The sequence below is a fragment of the Mobula birostris genome, chromosome 29, assembly GCF_030028105.1.
Source record: "Mobula birostris isolate sMobBir1 chromosome 29, sMobBir1.hap1, whole genome shotgun sequence".
Lineage (NCBI taxonomy): Eukaryota > Metazoa > Chordata > Chondrichthyes > Myliobatiformes > Myliobatidae > Mobula > Mobula birostris.
This window is the reverse complement of record NC_092398.1, coordinates 18958182-18981155: the sequence shown is the minus strand read 5'-3', so window position 1 is coordinate 18981155 and position 22974 is coordinate 18958182. Positions and strand designations below refer to the sequence as shown.

At 44.9% G+C, this 22974-nt stretch overlaps 1 protein-coding gene across 3 annotated transcripts in view; it reads left to right on the top strand.

The window, feature by feature from the left end:
- The window catches only part of LOC140190213 (RNA binding protein fox-1 homolog 3-like), a 43144-nt gene that overhangs the window by 4343 nt on the left and 15827 nt on the right, over positions 1–22974 (top strand). For 2 of the 3 annotated variants that reach the window (XR_011883554.1, XM_072246762.1), the window contains exons 3-10: positions 6269–6400; positions 7794–7847; positions 8462–8554; positions 11309–11369; positions 14089–14142; positions 14930–15068; positions 16798–16837; positions 21890–21951. Coding sequence is in view for 2 of the 3 variants with exons in the window: in XM_072246762.1 (XP_072102863.1) it covers positions 6269–6400; positions 7794–7847; positions 8462–8554; positions 11309–11369; positions 14089–14142; positions 14930–15068; positions 16798–16837; positions 21890–21951 (635 nt within the window). In the remaining variant the exon portion in view is untranslated. The remainder of the gene's footprint in view (positions 1–6268; positions 6401–7793; positions 7848–8461; positions 8555–11308; positions 11370–14088; positions 14143–14929; positions 15069–16797; positions 16838–21889; positions 21952–22974) is intronic. The other variant, XM_072246763.1, reaches the window with a different exon arrangement.

Here is a 22974-nt window from a genome sequence, read left to right as displayed (position 1 = left end):
GTACTCCAACTCATCATTATTTGAGATCTGGGATTCTGTGGTTGTATCATCTGGAAACGTAGATGGTGGCTGAGCAGAATCTGGAGACCTCAAAATCTGTAGTCCATAAGGGGCCCTAGGAGCAGAAGTAGTCCATCAAGTCTGCTCTGCCATTCCATGATGGCTGGTCTATTATCCTTCTCAATCCCATTCTCTTGCCTTCTCCCTGTAACTTTTGGAGCCTTGACTAATCGAGAACTTATCAACTTCTGCTTTGAATAACTTGGTCTCCACAGCTGTCTGTGGCAATGAATTTCACAGATTCACCACCCTCTGGCTAAAGAAATTTCTTGTCATCTCTGGTCTAAATGAACATTCCTCTATTATGAGGCTGTGCCCTCTGGTCCTAGACTCATCCACTTTTAGAAGTATCTTCTCCATATCTACTCTGTCTAGGCCCTTTCAATATTCAATAGGAGTCATGAGATCCCACCTCATTCTTCTAAACTCCAGTGAGTACGGGTGCAGAGCCATCACACACTCCTCATGCATTAACCCTTTCATTCATGGAATCATTCTCATGAACCTCCCCTGGACCCTCTCCAATGCTAGAACATCTTTTCTTAGATAAGGGGCCCAAAGCTGCTCAAGTACTTCTAGTGTGGTCTGACTAATGCCTTATAAAGTCTCAGCTCTTATATTATAGTCCTCTCGAAATGAATGTTGATATTGCATTTGCTTTCCTTACCACCAACTCAACCTGCAAGTTTAGAGAATCCTGCACAAGGACTCCCAAGTCCCTTTGCACCTATGAGTTTTGAATTTTCTCCCCATTTAGAAAATAGTCTATGAGTCTGGGTCAGCATGGTAGTGTAAGGATTAGCACAACACTTTATAGTACCAGTGACCTGGGTTCAATTCCTGCCACTGCCTGGAAGGAGTTTATATGTTCTCCCTTTGACTGTGTGGGATTCCTCTGGGTGTTTTGGTTTCCTCCCACAGTCTAAAGACATATTGGTTTGTAGGTTAATTGGTTATTGTAAGTTGTCCCCAAATTAGGTTACGATTAAATGGGGGCATTGCTGGGTCGCGTGGCTTGGAAGGCCAAAGGCCTACTCCATGCTGTATCTCAATAAATAAATAACATATTGATTTCTTCTACCAAAGTGGATGACCATACACTTCCCTACACTATTCCATCTGCCACTTCTTTGTTCATTCTTCCAATCTTTCCAAGTCTCACTGCTTCCTGAACACTACTTGTCCCTCTACCTACCTTTGTATCTTCTGCAAACCTTTGTATCTTTCACAAAGCCATCAATTCTACCATCCAAATTATTGATGTAAAACGTGGAAAGAAGTAGTCCCAATACCGAGCCCCACGGAACACTACTTGTATCTGGTAGCCATCCCGAATATGCTCCCTTTATTCTGACACTTTCCCTCTGCCTATCAACCAATCTTCTAGTATCTTTCCTAGTATACCATGAACTCCCATCTTATTAAGCAGCTGCATGTGCGGCACCTTGTCAGAGGCCTTCTGAAAATCCAAGTAAACAACATCTACTAACTCTCCTTTGTCTATCCTGCCTCTCATTTCCTCATAGAATTCCACCAGTTTTATCAGGCTAAATTCCCCCTTAAGGAAACCATGCTGACTTTGGTCTATAATCATGACTGCACTGCAATAGAAGAGAAGTCTGAGAACGTAGTCTTGTGGAGCACCAGTGTTCCGAATAATTGCTTTGGAGGTGTTGCTGAATATCCTAGCAGATTGTGTCTGTTCATTGGGAAGCCAAGAATCTAGCTGCAGAGTACAGCTCGATCAATTAAAGTGAGAGTACATCCTACACATCACAGTGAGTATACAGTGTGGCCAATCATGTTGGAAATAAAATACTGTACAGAGACAGTATGGTATGGTCAGTCGAGTGAGAGTACAGTCAGACCAATGACAGTGAAACATACAGTCGGATCAATGACAATATTAGTATAGATCAGCCAGCCACAGTGATGCGATCCCATTGCCTAGACTAATTCTCCCTGCAGTGTGTTCAGGCCACATTCCTGAGGGTGATCCCGGGTGAGGGAAACCTTGGGGTATAGGAAGGAACTGGAAGAAGTCGACACGGTCACACAGAAAGTGGGCCAACTCCACCTATACAGGCACAGCACCGGAGGCCAGGATCGAACTAGGGCCGCTGGAGTTGGGAGGCAGTGGCTTTACCTGCTGCACCATGGGGCACAGATCTTCATAGCTGAACCCTACACTCTGTTGCACCATCTAATAAACCACATGGTTCACATTTGTCAGGGTGTAGCCTCATGTTCTCAACTAACCTACTCTTTGCAAATTTTGTCGCTGTTTATTCTGGGTGAGCGGTAGACGACTGCATAGAATGGTACGGATGTATGGATCTGTGTGTGTGTATGTGTGTGGGTGTGTAGATGTGGGTGTGTGTTTGTGTATAGGTGTGTGTATGTGTGTGGACATGTGTGTGTATGTGTGTGTGGACGTGTGTCTGCGTGTGTGTGTATGGGTGTGTGATTGTGTGTGGATGTGTGTGTGGACGTGTGTGTGTGTGTGTGTGTGTGTGTGTGTGTGGAAGTCTCTATTTGTATGTGGTGTGTGTGTGTATGGTGTGTATGTCTTTATGTGCATTTGTGTAAATGTTTGTGTGTCTGTGGGAGCTTGTATGTCTGTGACTGTGCGCATACTTGTATAACTTTGTGTGTGACCACTGAAGGGACATTCTGTGTGATAGTGTTATAGATCCTCTCTCTGGTCTCAGTAATTGATTGCATACCAGTTACTAACTATAAATGTCTGGTATAGAGGGGCCTCTGCACCGGATGGGAGAAAATAGCAGTAGGTTGTGAATATATCCAGCTCCACCATGGGCAATAGCCTCCCCAGCATCAAGGACATCCTCAAAAAGAGGTGGCTCAGAAAGGCGACATCTATTATTAAGCACCCTCATCATCCAGGACAGGCCTTATTCTCATTGCTACCATCAATAAGGAGATAAAGGAGACAAAAGACCCACACTCAATGCTTTAGGATCAGCTTCTTCCTCTTGACCATAAGATTTCCGAATGGACATCAAACCCACCTCGTTATACACTTGTCACCATAACGTGCCACGTCGTATGACGTGGGTGATCATGGTCTCATGACCATGATACCGTAGTTAGTTGCAAATTTTTCTGCAGAAGTGACTTGCCCTTGTCTCCTTCTGGACAGTGTCTTTACAAGACATGTGGCCCCAGCCATTATCAATACTCTTTTGAGATCGTCTGCCTGGCGTCAGTGGTCGCATAACCAGGATTTGTGATATGCACCAGCTGCTCGTGCGACCGTCCACCACCTGTTCCCGTGGCTTCATGTGACCCTGATCAGTGGGGAGGGGGTGCTAAGCAGGCGCTACACTTTGCCCAAGGGTGACCTGCAGGCAAGCAGAAGGAAGGAGCGAACGCCTCAGATCTCCTTTGGCAGAGTCACAAATCCACCCCGCCACCCACAATCTACCTCAATACCTCAATGTCTACATTACCTCAATATTCTTTCTTCTTTTTTGCTCTCATTTAGCACTTACTTAATTGATTTTTAAATATATTTCTCTTTGTAATTTATATATTTTTATTATTATGCATCACATTGTAGTGCTGCCACAAAAGAACAAATGTAAAAATGTATGCCTGCAATATTAATCCTGATTCTGATTAACATTAGAGATACCAGTCACAAGTTGCTGGGTGTTATGTAATATCATATCCAACTCACTGGTCACTCTATTCGACCAGTAAAGATTCTCATCATTCATAACAGTGTGTGATATAATATTATTGATGCCCAACATTGACCACAATGTGTATTATAAATTCTTCTCTGATCACAGTGTGTGATATCATTCACTTTGTATTATGGATCTCTGTCTTTGGTCACTGTGAAAAATCTATCCGCCTCAGCAGTGTATGATATAATATTTTAGATTTCCTCAATGGCCATGGTGTATAATTTAATTTCATAGATCCCTGTTTCTGATTGTGTGGGCACGTGGCCAAGTGGTTGAGGCATTGAACTAGTTACCTGAAGGTTGTGAGTTCGAGCCCCAGCCGAGGGAACATGTTGTGTCCTTGAGCAAGGCACTTAATCACACATTGCTCTGCGACGACACTGGCGCCAAGCTGTATGGGTCCTAATGCCCTTCCCTTGGACAACATTGGTGTCGTGGAGAGGGGGGACTTGCAGCATGGGCAACTGCTCGTCTTCCATACAACCTTGTCCAGGCCTGCGCCCTGGAGAGTGAAGACTTTCCAGGCGCAGATCCATGGTCTCGCAAGACTAATGGATTCCTTTACTGTCACTGATAATTGTTTTTTGAGGTTTTGAAACCCCAGGGCAGGTATTTATGATATAGAGTTACACATAAACCTGACTGGGCACCTTGTGTGATACAGTATTGTAGTTTTATATCATTATAGGGTCACTGATAGTTTCCTGTCATTTGTTCCCATGTATGAAAAACCAGAATAGGTTTCCTTCATTGAAGTGTCACTCTTTTAAATACAGTATTATAGATCACCCCCGCTGGCCAGTGCATGATAAATTATTTCAGATTTCCCTCACTCTGTTGAATATAACAGTACAGATCCCTGTCACTGGATTTTGCGGGTTTTGTAATGTTGTGGATCAATGAGTGGCCTATCACAGTGGTGTGTTTGATACAATATCGATGCCCTCAATAAAACGTTCAGAAGTCTCAAAGGCTCATTTTATTATCAAAGTATGTATGCAAAATACAACTCTGAGATTCGTCTTCTCCAGATAGCTATGAAATACAGATAAACCATAGAAGTCATTGAAAGAAAAGACATCAACCCCCTGCACAAAACGTAAAAGAACAAAACTGCAAACCCAGACCTCCTTCCTTTGCAAAAAAACTAACATATTGCCCACAAGAAAAAAAAGCTGTGACAATAACATCAAGCCCACAAACACCTCTGTCATACACAAAAAACTAACAGGTCACCCACACTGCAAAACGGCAACAACAATATCAAACCCCAAACTCCCAGCCCGCCCATCAGCAACGAGAAAGCACGAAAAAAGACGGAAGTGAAAGAGGTCAATATGTAATACAGTTAGTTTGAACTACACTGGTCACTGTGTGCAACATAATAGTGTTGAGGGGGTCACTGATTGTGGTATAATATGATAGATTTACGTTACCAGCAAGTGTGTGATATAATACTATAGATCACTGTTGTTGGAGTCAAACTGTGATATTATATTATGGACACACCCCTCCTTTACTGGTCACCATATGTGATGTATTATTATAGATCTCCCTCACGTATCATTATATATCCTGTCACTAGTCCATGTGTGTGGTGCAATATAAGTCCTCAATTGTCACTGCATGCAATATGTTATTATAGACCCCATCAGTGTATACTGTGTGTGATATTATCACTGGTTACATTGTGTGCTTCATAATATTGTTGATTCCTATCACTGGTCACTGTATATTATATATACCTCTTACCATATACACAATATACATCTTCCCGTCACTACCCACTGTGTGGTACAACATCATGGATCCACAGACTGGTCACTGTGTGCATGATATAATGCTACAGATATCCCTGTCACTGGTTGCTGGGTGATATCCCTCAGCAGTCACTGCGTGTGATATAATGTAATAGATTCCCATAACTGTGGTCATGATGTATGATATATTATATATCCCCTTCACAGTTCACAATGTGTAATATAATATTTTAGATCCTGTCACTGTTTCCTGTGTCTGATATAACACCCCCCACCCTTCTCTGGTGACTGGGTGCAATATACTGTACTATGCAATATAAATGTAATGTGCAATATAATTTTTGCTCACTCACTCATCCAAAAACTAGAATTATGGCAGGTAATGTGATGTGGAATGCCTAGAGAAGAGCCTACATGATTACAAAGAGAATGTCAGAAACACACACACACACACACACACACACACACACACACACACACACGTGAGGATCGATCTCTGGTCCCCAGCGCACTGAAGGAACGTCTCTACATGCCACTCGACTGTGTTGCCCAGATTCGAACATATTGTGTAAGGCATTCACTCTTCCTCAGGGAGGGATGTTTCATCCAATGAGAACATCCCCGAAGACTAGCCATGAAGCTCTCAGAAGGCAAAAATTCAACAAAGCTTTGCAAAGCTTTTTTTGAAAGGATTGTCACCCTTTTCCCCATTTCTGTCACCGTTATCAACAGGAAGATTCGAGTCAGCAGGACACCACCCAGCTGTCTCAAGAGTCAGAGGACAACAAGGTGCAAGCCAAACGTCTCCATGTCTCCAACATCCCATTCCGATTCAGAGATCCCGACCTGCGGCAGATGTTTGGGGTGAGTATTTTGTGGTGTGTGTGTGTGTGTGTATGTGTGTGTGTGTGTGTGTGTGTGTGTGTGTGTGTGTGTGTGTGTGTGTGTGTGTGTCAGCACGAGCGAATCAGAGATAGAGACAGAGTTGGGGGAGAGACTGGGAGAGGGAGAGATGGGGAGAGAGAGAAAAAGAGAGACTGTGTGTTTGTTATTCTATGCTGGAATTGGAATTAGAATTGCTTTATTGCATGACCCTATCTGTGTGAGTGAGAGAGAGAGAGATAGACAGACAACCAGAGATAGAAAAGGGGCAGAGAATGAGAGAGGGTGAGGGTAGAGAGAGATACTGGTGTGACTCTTTGTTGGAATTGGAATTGGTTTATTGTGTGACACTCTGTGTGTGTGTGTGTGTGTGTTCTTCTGAAGGCCTTGGGCAGTGTTGTGTCCAAAGAAGGAGGTTGCACTCTTGGGCGGAGCCAACTACAGAATCAGGATAACCCAAGGCCTTGTAAAGCAGCCTGATAGTTCTAATGGAGGCTATAGATCATCTTGTACAGTCAGTGGTCGCCTTTGCCTTAGCCTTTTCCTTGAACTTTCCAGCCAATGGAGCTGGTTTGTTGGGCAGGGCAGGTCAGTATTCACTAGGGTTTAGAAGGAAGGTGGCTTTATTGATAGGTAGAAATCTCCAGAGGACTTTACAGCATGGCCAATAGACAGGATATAGAGCAAAGAGACTGGTGGATGGTCTGGGGTAAGGGCAGGAGAGGTCAGTAACCAATAGCCTGTCAGCAGTAAGTTCAACAGAGTTCAGTGACACAGTCCAGGATATGGTCACCAGTGATCGCTGAACAATTGACAGTCAGGATGTGGTCAACAGCGGTCAGTAACCAAAAGACAGTTCGGGATGAGGTCAGCAGTGGTCACTAACTAGTGGTACCACCAATATACAGGCTGATGATTTCACTAGAAGTCAGTAAACAATGGATAGTCCAGGATACTATCACCAGTGGTCAGCGACCAGTAGATAGTCCAAGATAAAGTCACCACGGACCAATGACAGTGCAGAATAAGGTCACTGTGACCAATGACCATCCAGAGTAAGGTCAACAGTGACCTACAACAGTTCAGGGTAAGGTCACAAGTGACCAATGAAGGTTCAGGGTGGGGCACCAGAAGTCAGTAACCACTATTCTGCGAAGTGATAAGATTACCATTCTGAGCAGTTCGGTGTAGTTCCATCTTGATAAAAGACGAGAGAGGTGCCTCACCATCGTCTGTTAGTTCAATGTGAAGCCTGTCCTAATTTGTTTCCTTTGGTTCTGGTGGTCGCTCTGTGGACTGCATGTCCCATTGGGATCTGGGATTCTGCTCTGGTCATGCTCTCTAATCACTACTGATCTCTTCTACTCTCTTCCAGCAATTCGGCAAAATTCTAGACGTTGAAATTATCTTCAATGAACGGGGATCGAAGGTTTGTATTGTAGAGCAATGTGCACAGAGTACAATATGGCACCAAAACACACTCTTCGACCCGTTGACCTGTGCCCAACCAGTCACCAATCACGCTTACCTACCCATCTCTGTTTCATCCCTCCTGGTTCCATATCTGCCCATCTCACCCTATCTCCATCAGGTTCCACTTATCAGCCACCATTCCACCTCCTTCCCCACCTAATTCCATCTGCCCATCATTTCCTCCCCATCTGGTCTCATTCCATGCCCTCACGTCTTTCACTCTTTCCCAACCTGGATCCAACAATCATATACCAGCCTTTGTTCCACACCCCTAGCAGTACTGTACACGGTGTTATACAGGAAAAGACCCAGCTCCAAACAGTACTGTACACTGGTGTTATACGGTGACAGACCCGTCTTTATCGGTACTATGCCCCAATGTTCTACAGCAATAGGTCCTTCCCCACTGATAATGTAACCAAGTGTTGTACTTTGATAGATCCATTCCAGCCGGTACTGTATCCTGCATTGATATAGTACAGACCTGTCCTAATAGTATCGTACCCCAGTGTTGTACAGGCACATTCAGACACATTGCATTAACACAAGCTTCCACCTTATTATTCACAGGGCTTTGGATTTGTCACATTCGAGAGCAGCGTTGACGCAGACCGGGCCCGTGAGAAGCTTAACGGTACTATTGTGGAGGGCCGTAAGATTGAGGTGGGTTTTGCAGTGTCTCTGTAAATTAAATAGGGAGTGTTGGCATTGAGTATGGAGGGGTAACAACCCAAGTTTCTGACAGATGGTAAACAGTGAAACAACTCCACAAAGCTGGGGTTTAAAGTTGGGCTTGAGGGTGGCTGGAGGAATTGCCACCAGAAGGGCCTATTCTGCCCTTGGTATTGAATCTCAATAATTAATAAGATAAAAAAGTTAGTCCTATTGTCTTCCTGCTTTGGCAATGTTGGATTCCAATTTCCGGTGCTGTGTATGCATTTGTTCAGGTGGGTTCTCTCTCTCCCTCTCCTCTCCCTCTCGCTCTCTCTTCCTGTCTATCTCTCTTCCTCTCTCTGTCCATCTCTATCTCTCTCCTGCTCTGCCTCAGTGTTCATCAACCTCTCTCCATCTCCCCCTCTTCTCGTCCCTTCATCTCCCCATCTTCTCATCCCTTCATCTCCCCATCTCTCTGCCTCTACGTCTCGGCCTTTGTCTCTGTCTGCCTGCCCCTCTTTTTTGCTCTGTCTCTCTCTTTTTCTCTGTGCCTCTCTGTTCATCTGCCTGTCAGTCTGTCTGTCTCTCTTTGTAGAATTTGCACGTTTGCCTGTGACTGTGTGGGTTTCTTCTGGTTACTCCGATTTCCTTACACAAACTGCCTCCCAACAAAACTATTGTGTGTGAGTTAAGAAGTAGCTGTTCTCTGACCCAATTGGTGTGTACCTCCAGCTTGATGGGAGCTGTGAAAAAATGGCGTAGCCCTGATTTTGGGGGATCATTGATGATGAAAGTTGCCTTCTTGAGGCAGTGCCTATTGTAGATACTATCAACGGTGGGGAGGGATGCACACGTGATGTATTGGGCTGAGTCCAGTAGTCTCTGCAGCTTTCTAAATTCAGGCAAATTTGAACAACCATACTAGACCATGATGCTTCCAACAGCACATCTGCAGAGATCTGTCGGAGTGACTCGCCGAACCTCCTTCATAGTCTCTGAAAAGAGCTGGCGCACCTTCTTTGCAGTTTCAGCAATTGTGTACAGTATCGGATAAGTTTACACTGAGGAACTTGAAAGTGTTGACAATCTCCAGTAAAGAACAGTGGCACATGTTCATCCTCCTCCCCCTTCCTGTGGTCACCTGTCCCTTTTTTTTAAACTTTTGGCTTCTTAGTGTTGTTACTGAGGTGCCATTCAACCAGGTGGTCCCTATCTCCCAATGCACTGCCTGTGACTCACCCAATGACAATGGTGTTATCAGCGAACTGGCACACATCAGTGGCTGTATTCGGCCCTTCGAGCATGCACCGCCATTCAGTATGATCATGGCTGATCATCCAACTCAGAACCCTGTACCTGCTTTCCCTCCATACCCCCTGATCCCTTTAGCCACAAGGGCCATATCTAACTCCCTCTTAAATATAGTCAATGAACTGACCGCAACTGTTTCCCACGGCAGAGAATTCCACAGATTCAGCGTTCTCTGTGTGAAGAAGTTTTTCCTCATCTCGGTCCTAAAAGGCTTCCCCTTTATCCTTAAACTGTGACCCCTCGTTCCGGACTTCCCCAACATTGGGAACAATCTTCCTGCATCTAGCCTGTCCAATCTCTTTAGGATTTTATACGTTTCAATAAGATCCCCCCTCAATCTTCTAAATTCCAGCGAGTATAAACCTGGTTAATCCACTCTTTCATCATATGAAAGTCCTGCCATTCCAGGAATCAATCTGGTGAACCTCCTTTGTACTCCCTCTATGGCAAGGATGTCTTTCCTCAGATTAGGGGACCAAAACTGCACACAATACTCCAGGTGTGGTCTCACCAAGGCCTTGTACAACTGCAGTAGTACCTCCCTGCTCCTGTACTCGAATCCTCTTGCTATGAATGCCAGCATTCCATTCGCCTTTTTCACCGCCTGCTGTACCTGCACGCCCACTTCTAATGACTGGTGTACAATGACACCCAGGTCTGGTTGCACCTCCCCTTTTCCTAATCGGCCACCATTCAGATAATAATCTGTTTTCCTGTTCTTGCCACCAAAGTGGATAACCTCACATTTGTCCATATTAAATTGCATTTGCCATGAATTTTCCCACTCACCTAACCTATCCAAGTCACCCTGCATCCTCTTAGCATCTTCCTCACAGCTAACACTGCCACCCAGCTTCGTGTCATCCGCAAACTTGGAGATGCTGCATTTAATTCCCTCGTCTAAGTCATTAATATATATTGTAAACAACTGGGGTCCCAGCACTGAGCCTTGCGGTACCCCACTAGTCACTGCCTGCCATTCTGAAAAGGTCCCGTTTATTCCCACTCTTTGCTTCCTGTCTGCCAACCAATTCTCTATCCACATCAATACCTTACCCCCAATACCGTGTGTTTAAGTTTGCACACTGATCTCCTGTGTGGGACCTTGTCAAAAGCCTTTTGAAAATCCAAATATACCACATCCACTGGTTCTCCCCTATCCACTCTACTAGTTACATCCTCAAAAAATTCTATGAGATTCGTCAGACATGATTTTCCTTTCAGAAATCCATGCTGACTTTGTCCGATGATTTCACTGCTTTCCCAATGTGCTGTTATCACATCTTTGATAACTGACTCCAGCAGTTTCCCCACCACCGATGTTAGGCTAACCGGTCTGTAATTCCCTGGTTTCTCTCTCCCTCATTTTTTAAAAAGCGGGGCTATTGTTGGCTTTATGCTCCTGGGTTTTTGTACTTTGATTACACCCAGATCCTTGGTTTTATATTCCAGGTCAACAATGCGACAGCGAGGGTGGTGAACCCCAAGAAATCCCCGGCTCCTTATATCAATGGTGAGTGGAGACAGCGGCAGGATCTAAAATCACAGCATTGAAACGCGTGCAGTTCAGCTTGGGGCCAGAGTGTTTGGGACAGGACAGGATGTGGCCTGAGGGATTAGCTGGGAGCTAGATAATCAGGAATCGCTGAAGTCATGGGCTATTGTACTTGGGAAGAAAAGACTTCCTAAAGAGGGGTTCGTCGAACCTTTGTTCTGCCTTGTGTCCCAGTGGACAGCCATTATCATTGCATTGCCATTCTCTCACCGACGTGTCTGTTTTTGACTTCTTCTACTGCCAGGTTGAAGCTAAATGAAGTTTAGAAAAATATCTTCCTATTCCTTGAGTGGTGAATCTGTGCAATTCAGACACTGGGTATATTTAAAACGGAGGTTCATAGCTTCTTGATGAGTAAGGGCGCCAAGAGGGAGAAGTCAGGACAATGGGGTTGAGGAGCATAATAAATCATTCATGATGGAATGGTGGAGCAGACTCAGTGCCGATTGGCTGAGTTCAGCTCCTATGTCTTATGATCTTATGGACTATTCCTCCCGGGCTGCGCCCATCCTGTTGATAGGAACGTTGAATTCCCGAACTCCCAATAACTGCTCCTCCTCTGTCACTTTTTTATTTGCTCCTTTCTCTCTTCCCCTGATCTACTTATACTCCATTGACATATCTCTTCCCTCTCCCCACTCTCTCCACCTGCCCACCACCCACCCCCTCCACCCACTGGTTCCCCTCCCAACATTCCTCCCTTAATTCCACGCTCTGCCTTCCTTTCCTATCAGAGTTGGCCATCCTCAGCTCTTTGTCATTTCTACCTCTTGCCTTCCAGCTTATTACATGGTTCTCACTTTCTGCCCTCCCACATCTCTCAGCATCCACACCTGGATCTACCCATCACCTGCCATCTCTTTTCACTTTACACTGCACGCTGTCAGAGCAGTGCTACCAGGATAATCAAGGACATGACCCACCCAGCCAACACACTTTTTGTCCCTCTTCCCTCCGGGAGAAGGCTCGGGAGCTTGAAGACTCATATGGCCAGATTTGGGAACAGCTTCTTTCCAACTGTGATAAGACTGCTGAATGGATCCTGACCCGGATCTGGGCCGTATCCTCCAAATATCCCCCACCTGCCTCTTGGTTTTTTTTGCACTACCTTACTTTCCTGTTTCTATTTATGATTTATAATTTAAATTTTTAATATTTACTATTGATTTGTACTCCAGGGAGCATGAAGAGCAGAATCAAATATCGCTGTGATGATTGTATGCTCTAGTATCAATTGTTTGGCGACAATAAAGTATAAAGTATCTCTTACTCCACCCCTTTCAGTCTGTGGACATGGAGTTCCCAACCTGGGGTCCACGAACCTCTTGCTTAACGGTATTGGTCCATGGCATAAAAAGGTTGGGAGCCCTTGCTCTAGGTGAACGATCTCTACTTGAAACATTGGCAATCCATTCCACCCCCCCCACCTTATAGATGTTCCCTGATCCACTGAGTTTGTCTAGCACTTTGTGTGTTGGTTCAGATTCCAGCATTTGCAGTCCCTTGAATCTACGTAACGTGGATGTCTTATGCTGGCTGACCCTGTATGCTGATTGCACTCATTGACAACGACTTGACTTCCATACTGAGAGCACTGAAACAGGCCACTTGGCCCAACTCATCCATGCCTGAGAATATGCCCATCTAAGCCAGTCCCGCTTGTCTGTGTTTGTCCCATATCCTTCCAAACCTTTCCCATCTACATATCTCCCCAAACATCTGTTAAATGTTGTTCTTGTAACTGCATGCTTGACTTAATTAGTTGAGGCATCGAACAAGAGCCAGGAAGTTATGTTGTAGTTAGCTAGGGAATTTTGGGAGTGTTGGGCATCCTACTATAGGACAACTGTGGAGCATTTGGGGAGAGTTCAGAATAGGCTTACAAGGATGCTGCCGGATCAGAGGACTTCGTCTCCATGGAGATATTGGACAAGCTTGGGCTGCTTTTTCTAGGGCAGTAGAGTCTGAGGGGAGACCCGATAGAAGTTTATGAGAAGTATGGGTAGCATCCCTGCCCTAGGGTTGAAGTGTCTGAATTAGAGGGAATTCACTTAAAGTGAGGGAGAGAAACATTCAAAGAAGCTGTGCTGGGCAAGTCCCTTTAGAGAGGAAGTCTGGAAGCTTCCATGGAATTGTGGATGCAGATATGACAGAAGCATTCGCTCAATTCGCATGGCAGACTATTGTCGGACAAAGGGCCTGTTGCTGTACTGTACCATTCTATGTTTTCTATCACTTCCTCTGGCAGCTTGTTCAACAGATACAACACCTTCTGCGTGAACAAGTTACCCTTCGTGTCCCCTTTAAATCTTTTACATATGACCTTAAATCTCTGCCCTCTAGTTGCTAGTTCTACTCCCCTGTGATTAAGAATGAGTGCATCCATCCTGTCTATGCCCCCACCCCTATAATTTTTAAAACTTCTATAACTTCAGGCCTCATTCCACTATACTCCAAGAAATAAAGTCCTAACCTGCCATCTCTCTCTGTATTTTAAGCCTTCAAATCCTGGCAACATTCTCATAAATCTCTGCATTTTATTTCTTCCTCACTAGAGCTGGGAAATGGAATGGCTCCATTGTATCAAACTGGGCAAGTATTGATGAGATGGGATGAAGGGTCTCAGACTGGGTATTGTCTTCCTCTGTTTTTACCTCATCGTCCATTTTCTTTACAGGATGGAAGATTAATCCGATGGTCGGAGCTGTCTACGCCCCAGAAATATTCACAGGTAAGCATGAAACAATTCCAGTTTTAACGCTGCAGCTCACTGCTTTAAAGTATCCCGAGGCCCTTAATGCACAGTGACCACAGTGTCCCACGTTACAGCAGTTTGGCTACCTGAAATTTGCCCTTACAGTATTTCCAAAATCACGACCACAAACTTGAGAGATGGAACAAAAGAAACAGGTCACTTTTATGAAATAAATTAATATTCTCAAAATGGATAAAAAGGAAACTACCAAGGGTGGGAATCATGGGCTGCTGTTCCACAGCAGGAAGCTGTTTAAGAGATTTGTTTCAGAAACTGACAAGGCAGTCTCTTGTACTGACACTCGTATCATGGTACTTTCTCAAAAATGTCCAGTTGTAGTTAAAGTGAAACAGAAACTGCCTCCTCTGCATACAATACAATCAGAATTCCCCTACTGGGAGATCTCAATGGGTGGAGTAGCATCTGTTGGGTTGGGGGAGGCATTGTCTCTGGTTCAGGAATGAGAGTGGAGAGGTGAAATGCCTGGTGTAAAAAGAAGGGGAGTAGCAATCCCTCCTCTCCACTTTCAGTTCTGCTGCAGAGTTCTGTACCGAAATGTCAACAGTTCCTTTCCTCCCTTGGACACGTGCTGGACCGGCTGAGGTCCTCTGGCAAATTGTTTGTTGCTCAAGTCTCCAGCATCTGCCACATCTTGTGTCCTCACTTCATACTTGTTGTCGCTACATACAATGGAGGTGGCAATGCATTACTTCTCGATTGTTTTCCGTTCTTGTTTAACGCCTCGTTCTCGGTCCCTGCACAGTGGCTGGTTTCCCATATCCAGTGGCCGCTGCAGCTCCAGCCATCGCCTACAGAGGGACCCACCTCCGAGGCCGGGGCAGGGCTGTTTACAACACCATCCGGACTGCAACGGCACCTTCGCCTCTCCCGACCTATGGAGGGTAAGCACGGCCCCTTTACTAAATTCAACGCAAGACTGCTGGGGTCATGCGGGGAAGGAGATGACCATTGTTTTAATTTTGATCAGGTGCAGCGGGGTCTTGGGGTGTTGATAGGGTGGTTAAAGGTGAATGGAATTTCTGCCTTCATGGGTTGAGGTGTTGAGTGTAAAGTTGGGAAATTATGACAGAACTGTATAAAAGTTTGGCCAGAATAAGGTTTAATATCACTGCCATATGTTGTGAAATTTGTTCTTTTGCCGCAGCAGTACATAATAATAGTAAAAAAGATATAATTATAATAAGAAATATCTTTAAAAATCTAATTAAATAAATAGTGTGACAAGAGAGCAAAAAATGTGAACTAGTGTGAAAATGTGAACCAGCCAGAAATCTGATGGCAGAGGGGAAGAAACTATTCTTAAAGCATTGAGTGTGTGTCTTCAGGCCACTGTACCTCCTCCTGGATGGTAGCATGAGAAGAGAGCTTGTCCTGAGTGATGGGGTCCTTAACGATGGATGTTGCCTTCTTGAGACATTGTTTTCTGCAGATGTGGTGAGGCAGATGTGGCAGATGTGTTAGGGTTGCTCATCCCGTTACAGGAAGGGCATGGAGGATCTGTATCAAAATCAGAATCAGAATCTCTGAGGGCATCCACCAAGCCCCATTCATGAGTCCAAAAACATCTTCTCACCAACAACACTTAAAATCCTGAATACAACTATGTAGCCAACTTGTGATAGCAAGCATTTGATTAAGCTAGAAAGGGTTGTAGAAGAGACTTACAAGGATGTTGACAGGACTGGAGGGCTTGAGGTACAGGGAGAGAATGAGTAGGCTGGGAGCCTTGATTTTTGGTATGGAGGACGCTGAGGGGTGATTCAACAGGTTAGGCTGCATCTGTGGATGTTTTGGGCCAAAACCCTTCAACAGGACAGAGTACTCCCACTGTTCTGGCCATCCAGCTATAGGAGGAATTCCATCAAGCTGGACAGGGAACAGAAAAGATTCACCAGGCTGCATGTGAGACTGAAGGTTCTGAAGAAAGGTAGGATAGACGGGATCTTTTCCCTGGAGTGAAGGAAGTTGCGGGATCCCCTTACAGAGGTTTATAAAATCACGAGGAGTGTTGATAAAATGGATGGCTAATGATTTCTCCATTGGATTGGGGATTCTAAAAGAAGATGTTGTTTCAATGTGAGAGGGGAATAATTTTAAGGAGTCTCGAAGGGCAACTTTTCCACCCAGAGAATGGTGGGTACATGGATCAAGCTGCCGCGGAAGTGACAAAGACAAGTACAATCACGGGGCTTAAAAGACATTTTACACATGTACATGGATAATAAAAGGTCAGTCCAAAAGAGAAAAGAGACCAAACACAGGCAAAAGGACTGAGTCAGGAAGGCAACTTGGTCAGCATGGATGAGTTGGGCTGAAGGGCCTGTTTCACTTCTATATTACTCTACATCTCAACGTCTTTTCTAATGTGCTCTGCCCAGGCTGGTCTTCAAGTTTCAACTGAACTTTGATATAACATACAGTAATTAAAAAATCCTTTCTTTTGAGCCTTCATAATAAACTGTGTTTGAAATGCCCTGTTAATTTGCTCTGTCATTAGTAATAAAGCACATGCGCAAATTTCCCAGGTCCCTTCGAATCACCCAGACCGCTTATGCTTTAAGAAACACTCGGTAGTAACACTGACTTTCTTTTCTTATGTTTGACTTTCAGAGTTGTCTATCAAGATGCTTTATACGGGGCAGATGTGTATGTAGGTATTTCTTTGTGTGCAAGAGTGAACTATGATAGCTAATAATAATACACTCTCTCTCTACTCCTCTTCCCCTCTCCTCCTCTCACCCTCTCTCCCTCTCTCGCACTTTCCCTTTCTCCCTTTCTCCTTCTCACGCCCCTCCCCTCCCTCTTTTGCACTCTTGCTTGCTTTTGCGCTCTCTCTCTCCCCCTCACTCTGTCTCTTTCACTTTCTTGCCCTCACTCTCTAGTCTCTCTCTTCTACTCTTATCCCATTTCCTTCAGCATTCAGATTCCCCTCACTTCTCTGACCTCTGAGATCTTCTTCTCCCTGCCTTCTAATCTCTCTACCTCTGCCGCTTCACGCTTTGAACAGACCTGATCATTTGGAAACCCTCATCTGCCGCTGCAGTCCTCTCCATGCCGCAACCCTTGCTCCCACCAGCTTGCCCACGTTCGCTGTCTCACAGTCTCTTTCATCTCCATGCTACCTTTTTGTCTTTGGCAATTTTCTGGAACTCTCTCCCGAGGAGGACGCTAGATGCAGGGTATGTGAATACATTTGAGGCAGAGGGAGTTAGTGGGGGTGTGATAACTTACCCAGGAGTAAATGGGTGTGTGTGGAGGCAATGATTACATTGGCCAGTTCTTGGGGTTAGGGGTGGGCTAGAAACGCTACTTCTTTTATGGAGTCACATAGCACAAAAGCAGTCCTTCAGCCCAACTGGTCCATGCCAGCCAAGTTGCCCCAGTTCATGCTAGTCGACATCGGTGCATCGCCTTCTAAACCTTTCTTATCCAGTTACATATCAAACTGTCTTTCAAAAGTTATTGTAAAAACCCCAACCACCTTCTCTGGCAGCTCATTCCACAGCCATACCACCCTTTGTGTAAAAACAAAAGCTGTGCCAGTACCCATTCAGTCTTTATCCTATCATCCTAAACCCATGCCCTCTGTTTTTTCATTCCACATCCTTGGGAAAAAAAAAACAAATGCATTTATTCCATCTTTGCCCCTCATGATTTCATACACCTCTGTAAGATCACCTCTCAATTTCATACCCTTTACAGTGTAAAGTCCTAGCTTACCCAACCTCTCCCTTGATACCAGACCCTCAAGTCCCAGCAATATCTTTGTTCCCTGTGTTGCAGTGCTCTACGTTCTAAACCTTACAGCACCTTTTTGTTTATGATGTTAAGCATACTTCCTATAGCAACGCAAGAAAAGCTGACGACAATAACCCCCACAGGGCCTCATTGGTGTCTTGTATAATCCCACCAAGTCCTCCCCACTTCTACACTCAATACCCTGACTAATTCTGGCCAGCGTGCTAAAAGCCATCTTCACAATCTGGCCACGCGTGAGTCCACTTTTTCAGGTAGGCAGCATGGTCCCGTAGTCCATATCCTTGCGTGCATGTAACCACAGCCCAGTCCCAATCTACAATTGGTGCCCAGAGGATCTCCAACACAAACTCTTTGCTTCTATCTGAAAGTTCGAGATCCATCATTGTCTCACTCTGGTGCTAGCATCTGTAGTTCTCCCCTGGCTTATCTTATTACAATGCTCATGGAAACAAGTATTTGAAATGTAAGGAAAACATTCTGACCTGCAATAGTGTTGCGCTGATCACTAACAGAGAAAACAACCCAAGTCAGTGCAACCTTTCCCAATAGCACATGTCCTCTAATCCAGGTAACAGTTCGGGGTGAGGGCTAAGAGAAGCCGAATGACACATTGATGGCGCAGCACTGTTCCCTCTAAGTTGTGCAAGTGCGCAGCCACACAGTAATTGAAATGCTCCCACGCACATAGCCTTTGTTGCCAATGCAGTTGGAATATTCTTAACATTTAAACATTTTAAAGTGTCGCGCAGTTTTCAGGCTGAGTAAATCTTGCCTTCTCCGATCAATGGTTGGTCTGTGCGGCTGCTTAAGAGAAAAGAAATAGAGGGAGGCTAGTGAAAAACCTCTCTGCTTTGGTGAAAGGCCAGAGACCAGCAACTTTCCATTTGTCACCCCATAGGTGCTACTTAAAGCAGGAATGTGTGAGGTCATTGAAGAATCAAAAGACAGTCTATTATTCTAAATAGGGAGAATTGGGTGAAAATAAGTGAAAAAAGTGATACCTTTTTAAGAGGCACATAAGTAGACAGAGCAGTCATTCAGACTTTTTATCTCCAGTTTAGAAGCGTCAAGTACGATGAAGGCATGTCTTATGAGGAAAGGTTGGGCAAGCTACAGCTTTTCTCTGTGGAGCGAAGGAAGATGAGAGGCAACTTGACAGTGGTGCACAGGATGATGAGGCATCCACAAAATGGACAGCCAGAGATTATTTCCTAGGGTGGCAATGGCTAACATGGGAGGACATACTGGGGGAAATCACAGTGGGATGTCAGAGATAGTTTATTTTTTACACAGAGACATGTGGAACACACTGACGAGGGCAGTGATAGCGGCTGATGCAGTTGGGATATTTAAGAGACTCTTAGATAGGCACATGGATGAAAAAAAAAAGTGAGGTCTCTATGAGATGGAAGGTTTACATTGATCTTGGAGTAAGATCGGCAATTCATCGCGTGTCAAAGGACCAGTGTTGTACTGTTCCTTGTCCAGTGTACCATGTACCAGCTAATCTGCCTTTGAGGAGAGAGGGAGGAAAGTTCTAAGTAGGCAAATTATTTTTACGCAGGGAGTGGACGGTGCTTGGAAAAGGTTGCTGGAGGTACTGGTGGAATTAGACACCATAGTGGCATTTAAGTATCTGTCAGACAGGCCCATGAATAAGCAGGGTTCAGAAAGAGATGGGCCATGTACAGGCAGGTGAGATTTAATTTGACTCGGCATCACATTTGATGCAGACCGTATGGTCTGTTGATGTGCTGTACTATAATGTGCTCTATGAGTGAGGTGCAGGAGGATGTAATGGTGTTCCCACGGTAGCGTAGTGGTTATACCAACACTATTACAACGTCGGAGTTTGGAATTCAGTTCCAGTGCCCTCTGTAATCAAGTTTTCACTTTCCTTCCCGTGTGTGCACGGGTTTCCTGCGGGTGCTCTGCTTTCCTCCCACAGTCCAAATACATACCGGTTAGTAGGTTAATTGGCTGTTGTAAATTGTCCTAGGTTTAGGCTTGTGTCAAATCGCTAGCTTTCTGGGCAGCACGGCTCGAAGGGCTCGAAGGGCATGTTCCATACTGTATCTCTAAATGAAACAAGTAAGTGTCATTAATCACAGAAACAATGTTGGTAGGCTACTGGTTAGCAAAGTAAATGGCACACTGGTCTGCATTGCAAGCAGTTTGGAGATTAGAACTAGATTCCTCTTTTATACAGTTGTATCGCACTTGTTTTTCCCCATATTTAACAGCAGATGTGCCAGCACCAGAGACTGGGAATTCGGCTAGCTAATTACAGGAATGAGAGAGTTGGACCACCATGTGAGGCTGAAGAAGGGATTGCTGATGCTTAGGATGATGGGGGATCCTGTTGTATCATGAAGGATTCTGAGGTGTCTTCGCAGGGTGATTGCATCAGTGGGAGAATCTCGAATGATTGGTGGAAGGGGTGGTCACTTACAATGGGGATGCATAGGAGACTCCCCTCACTGTGGTCGTGCATGTGTCTGGGTCTGCTCAGAGATCAGTGTGGAGGCTGGATGGATGAAGGTATTTCACCAATGAAGGGTCTCTGCCTGAAATGTTGACTGGTTATTTCCCTCCAGTGATGCTACCTCTCTTGCTACGCTCCCTTCAGGCCCACTGAGCCGCATCTTCTAGCAAACCACCTATTTACTTTTACTTGTATTTGGAGATACAATGCGGACTAAACCCTTTAACTTTATCCTAACCTCAGGAGGATTTACAATGGCCAAGTAACCTACTAACTGCTACATCTTTGGAATGTGGGAGGAAACCGGAGCACCCGGAATAAACCCACATGCTTCGCGGGGAGGATGTGCAAACTTCTTAATGGCGGCATCGGAATTGAATGCTGAACTCCAACGCCCTGATGCTGTAATGATGTCGCGCTAACCGACTAGGTTACCACAGCGTGCGCGTGCGTGTGTGTGTGTGTGTGTGTGTGTGTGTGTGTGTGTGTGTGTGTTTGTGTACGTCTGCTGAATCTATTCTGCTTAATAGCATTTAAGAAACAGGAAGATAAACCATTGAGAGCTTGGGGAATCGAGGGCCACGGGGAATTATCAGAGAAGAGAAATGTTGAAGGTGCAGATTTGGGGGTTGAAGCCCATAGCTCCCTGGAAGTGGCTGAATAGGTTGATAGGGTTGCACGCTTGCCATTATTAGTCGAGGAATGGAGTTCAAGAGTCAGGAGGTTACGTTGTTACTTCATAAAACCCTTGTGAGGCCTCATCTAGAGCCTTGCATCCAGTTCTGGTCACTCCATTACAGGCAGGACTTGGAAGCTTTGGGGAGGGCGCAGAAGAGTTCTACCAGGATGATGCTGAGATTATGGAAGTCGCGTGCTCTGAGGGGAGATTGGACAAACTTCGGTTGTTTTCTGTGGAGTAGCACAGGCCTGATTGAAGATTATGAGGGACTTGGAATAGACAGCTGAGAGTAGACAGCCAGCATCTTTCTCCCCAGGATCAAATACTTGAGGGCATGCACATACATTGAGAGAGCAGATGCGCGAGGGGTACATTTTTACACACACAGAGTTATGGGTTTCTGGAATGCACTGTCAGGGATGGCAGTGGATGCAGATCCCATTGAGCTATATGAGAGGCTCTTAGACATGCATGTGAATGTGAAGTGATTGGAGGAATTATGAACCTTATATATGCAGAATGGATTATTAGGGATTTAATTACTCACTTAGTTAGTTCTGTAGTGCATCCTTGACTGGAGGGCCAGTTCCTCGTTGTATTGTTCTATATTCTATCTATATTCTGTGAAAAGTAGTCAGGGCAGATATGCCTTGATCTAATGACGGGTGGGTCCTTAACTTATTCTTTCCTGTGCTGATATTTTCTGGCATTTTATGTTTTTCCATTGCTTTTAATCGACTTTTAATTTGCTTCTCAACATTTTGTTATTTCTGTTCCAGGGCGGTTACACCACATATCGAGTGGCTCAGCCAACTGCAGCTGCTACGACGTACAGTGACGGGTAGGTGCTTCTCACAAAGTCAAACTTGAGTTCGTATCTTTATATGTATAAGTACAGACTTGCACAGTAGCAATGAAAAACCATTTTGCAACTCAATAATAGGCATGCGGCCACACAGCACTGAAAAATTAAACATGAGTTATGCACTCCATTTTATGAGAATTATCACAGTTGGATTGATAAAGGATCCATTGTAGTGTAAGTTAGTCAGATTGTTGTTAAACTGTTGATAATAGGGTTGTGCTGGTTGGTTCAAGAACCGAATGGTTGCAGGGAAGTAGCTGTCCCCAAACTTGTTGCATCCATCAACAAGAACCCCACCATTCTGGCGATGCTCTTTTCTCAACACTGCCATCGGGAAGGAGGTACAAGAGTCTTAGGTCCCAAACCAGTAGAATCAGAAACAGTTATTGCCCTTAAACCATCAGGCTCCTGAACCAGCATGGATAACCTCACTCACCTCAACACTGAACTGATTCCACAACGTATGGGCTCTCTGTCAAGGACTCTACACTCATGTTGTCGGTGTTATTTATTTATTTGTTTACTTATTTATAGACAATAGACAATAGGTGCAGAAGTAGACCATTCGGCCCTTCGAGCCTGCACCGCCATTCTGAGATCATGGCTGATCATCTACTATCAATACCCGGTTCCTGCCTTGTCCCCATAACCCTTGATTCCCCTATCCATAAGATACCTATCTAGCTCCTTCTTGAAAGCATCCAGAGAATTGGCCTCCACTGCCTTCTGAGGCAGCGCGTTCCACACCTCCACAACTCTCTCGGAGAAGAAGTTCCTCCTCAACTCTGTCCTAAATGACCTACCCCTTATTTTTAAACCATGCCCTCGGGTACTGGATTCTCCCAGCATCTGGAACATATTTCCTGCCTCTATCTTGTCCAATCCCTTAATAATCTTATATGTCTCAATCAGATCTCCCCTCAATCTCCTTAATTCCAGCGTGTACAAGCCCAGTCTCTCTAACCTCTCTGCGTAAGACAGTCCGGACATCCCAGGAAT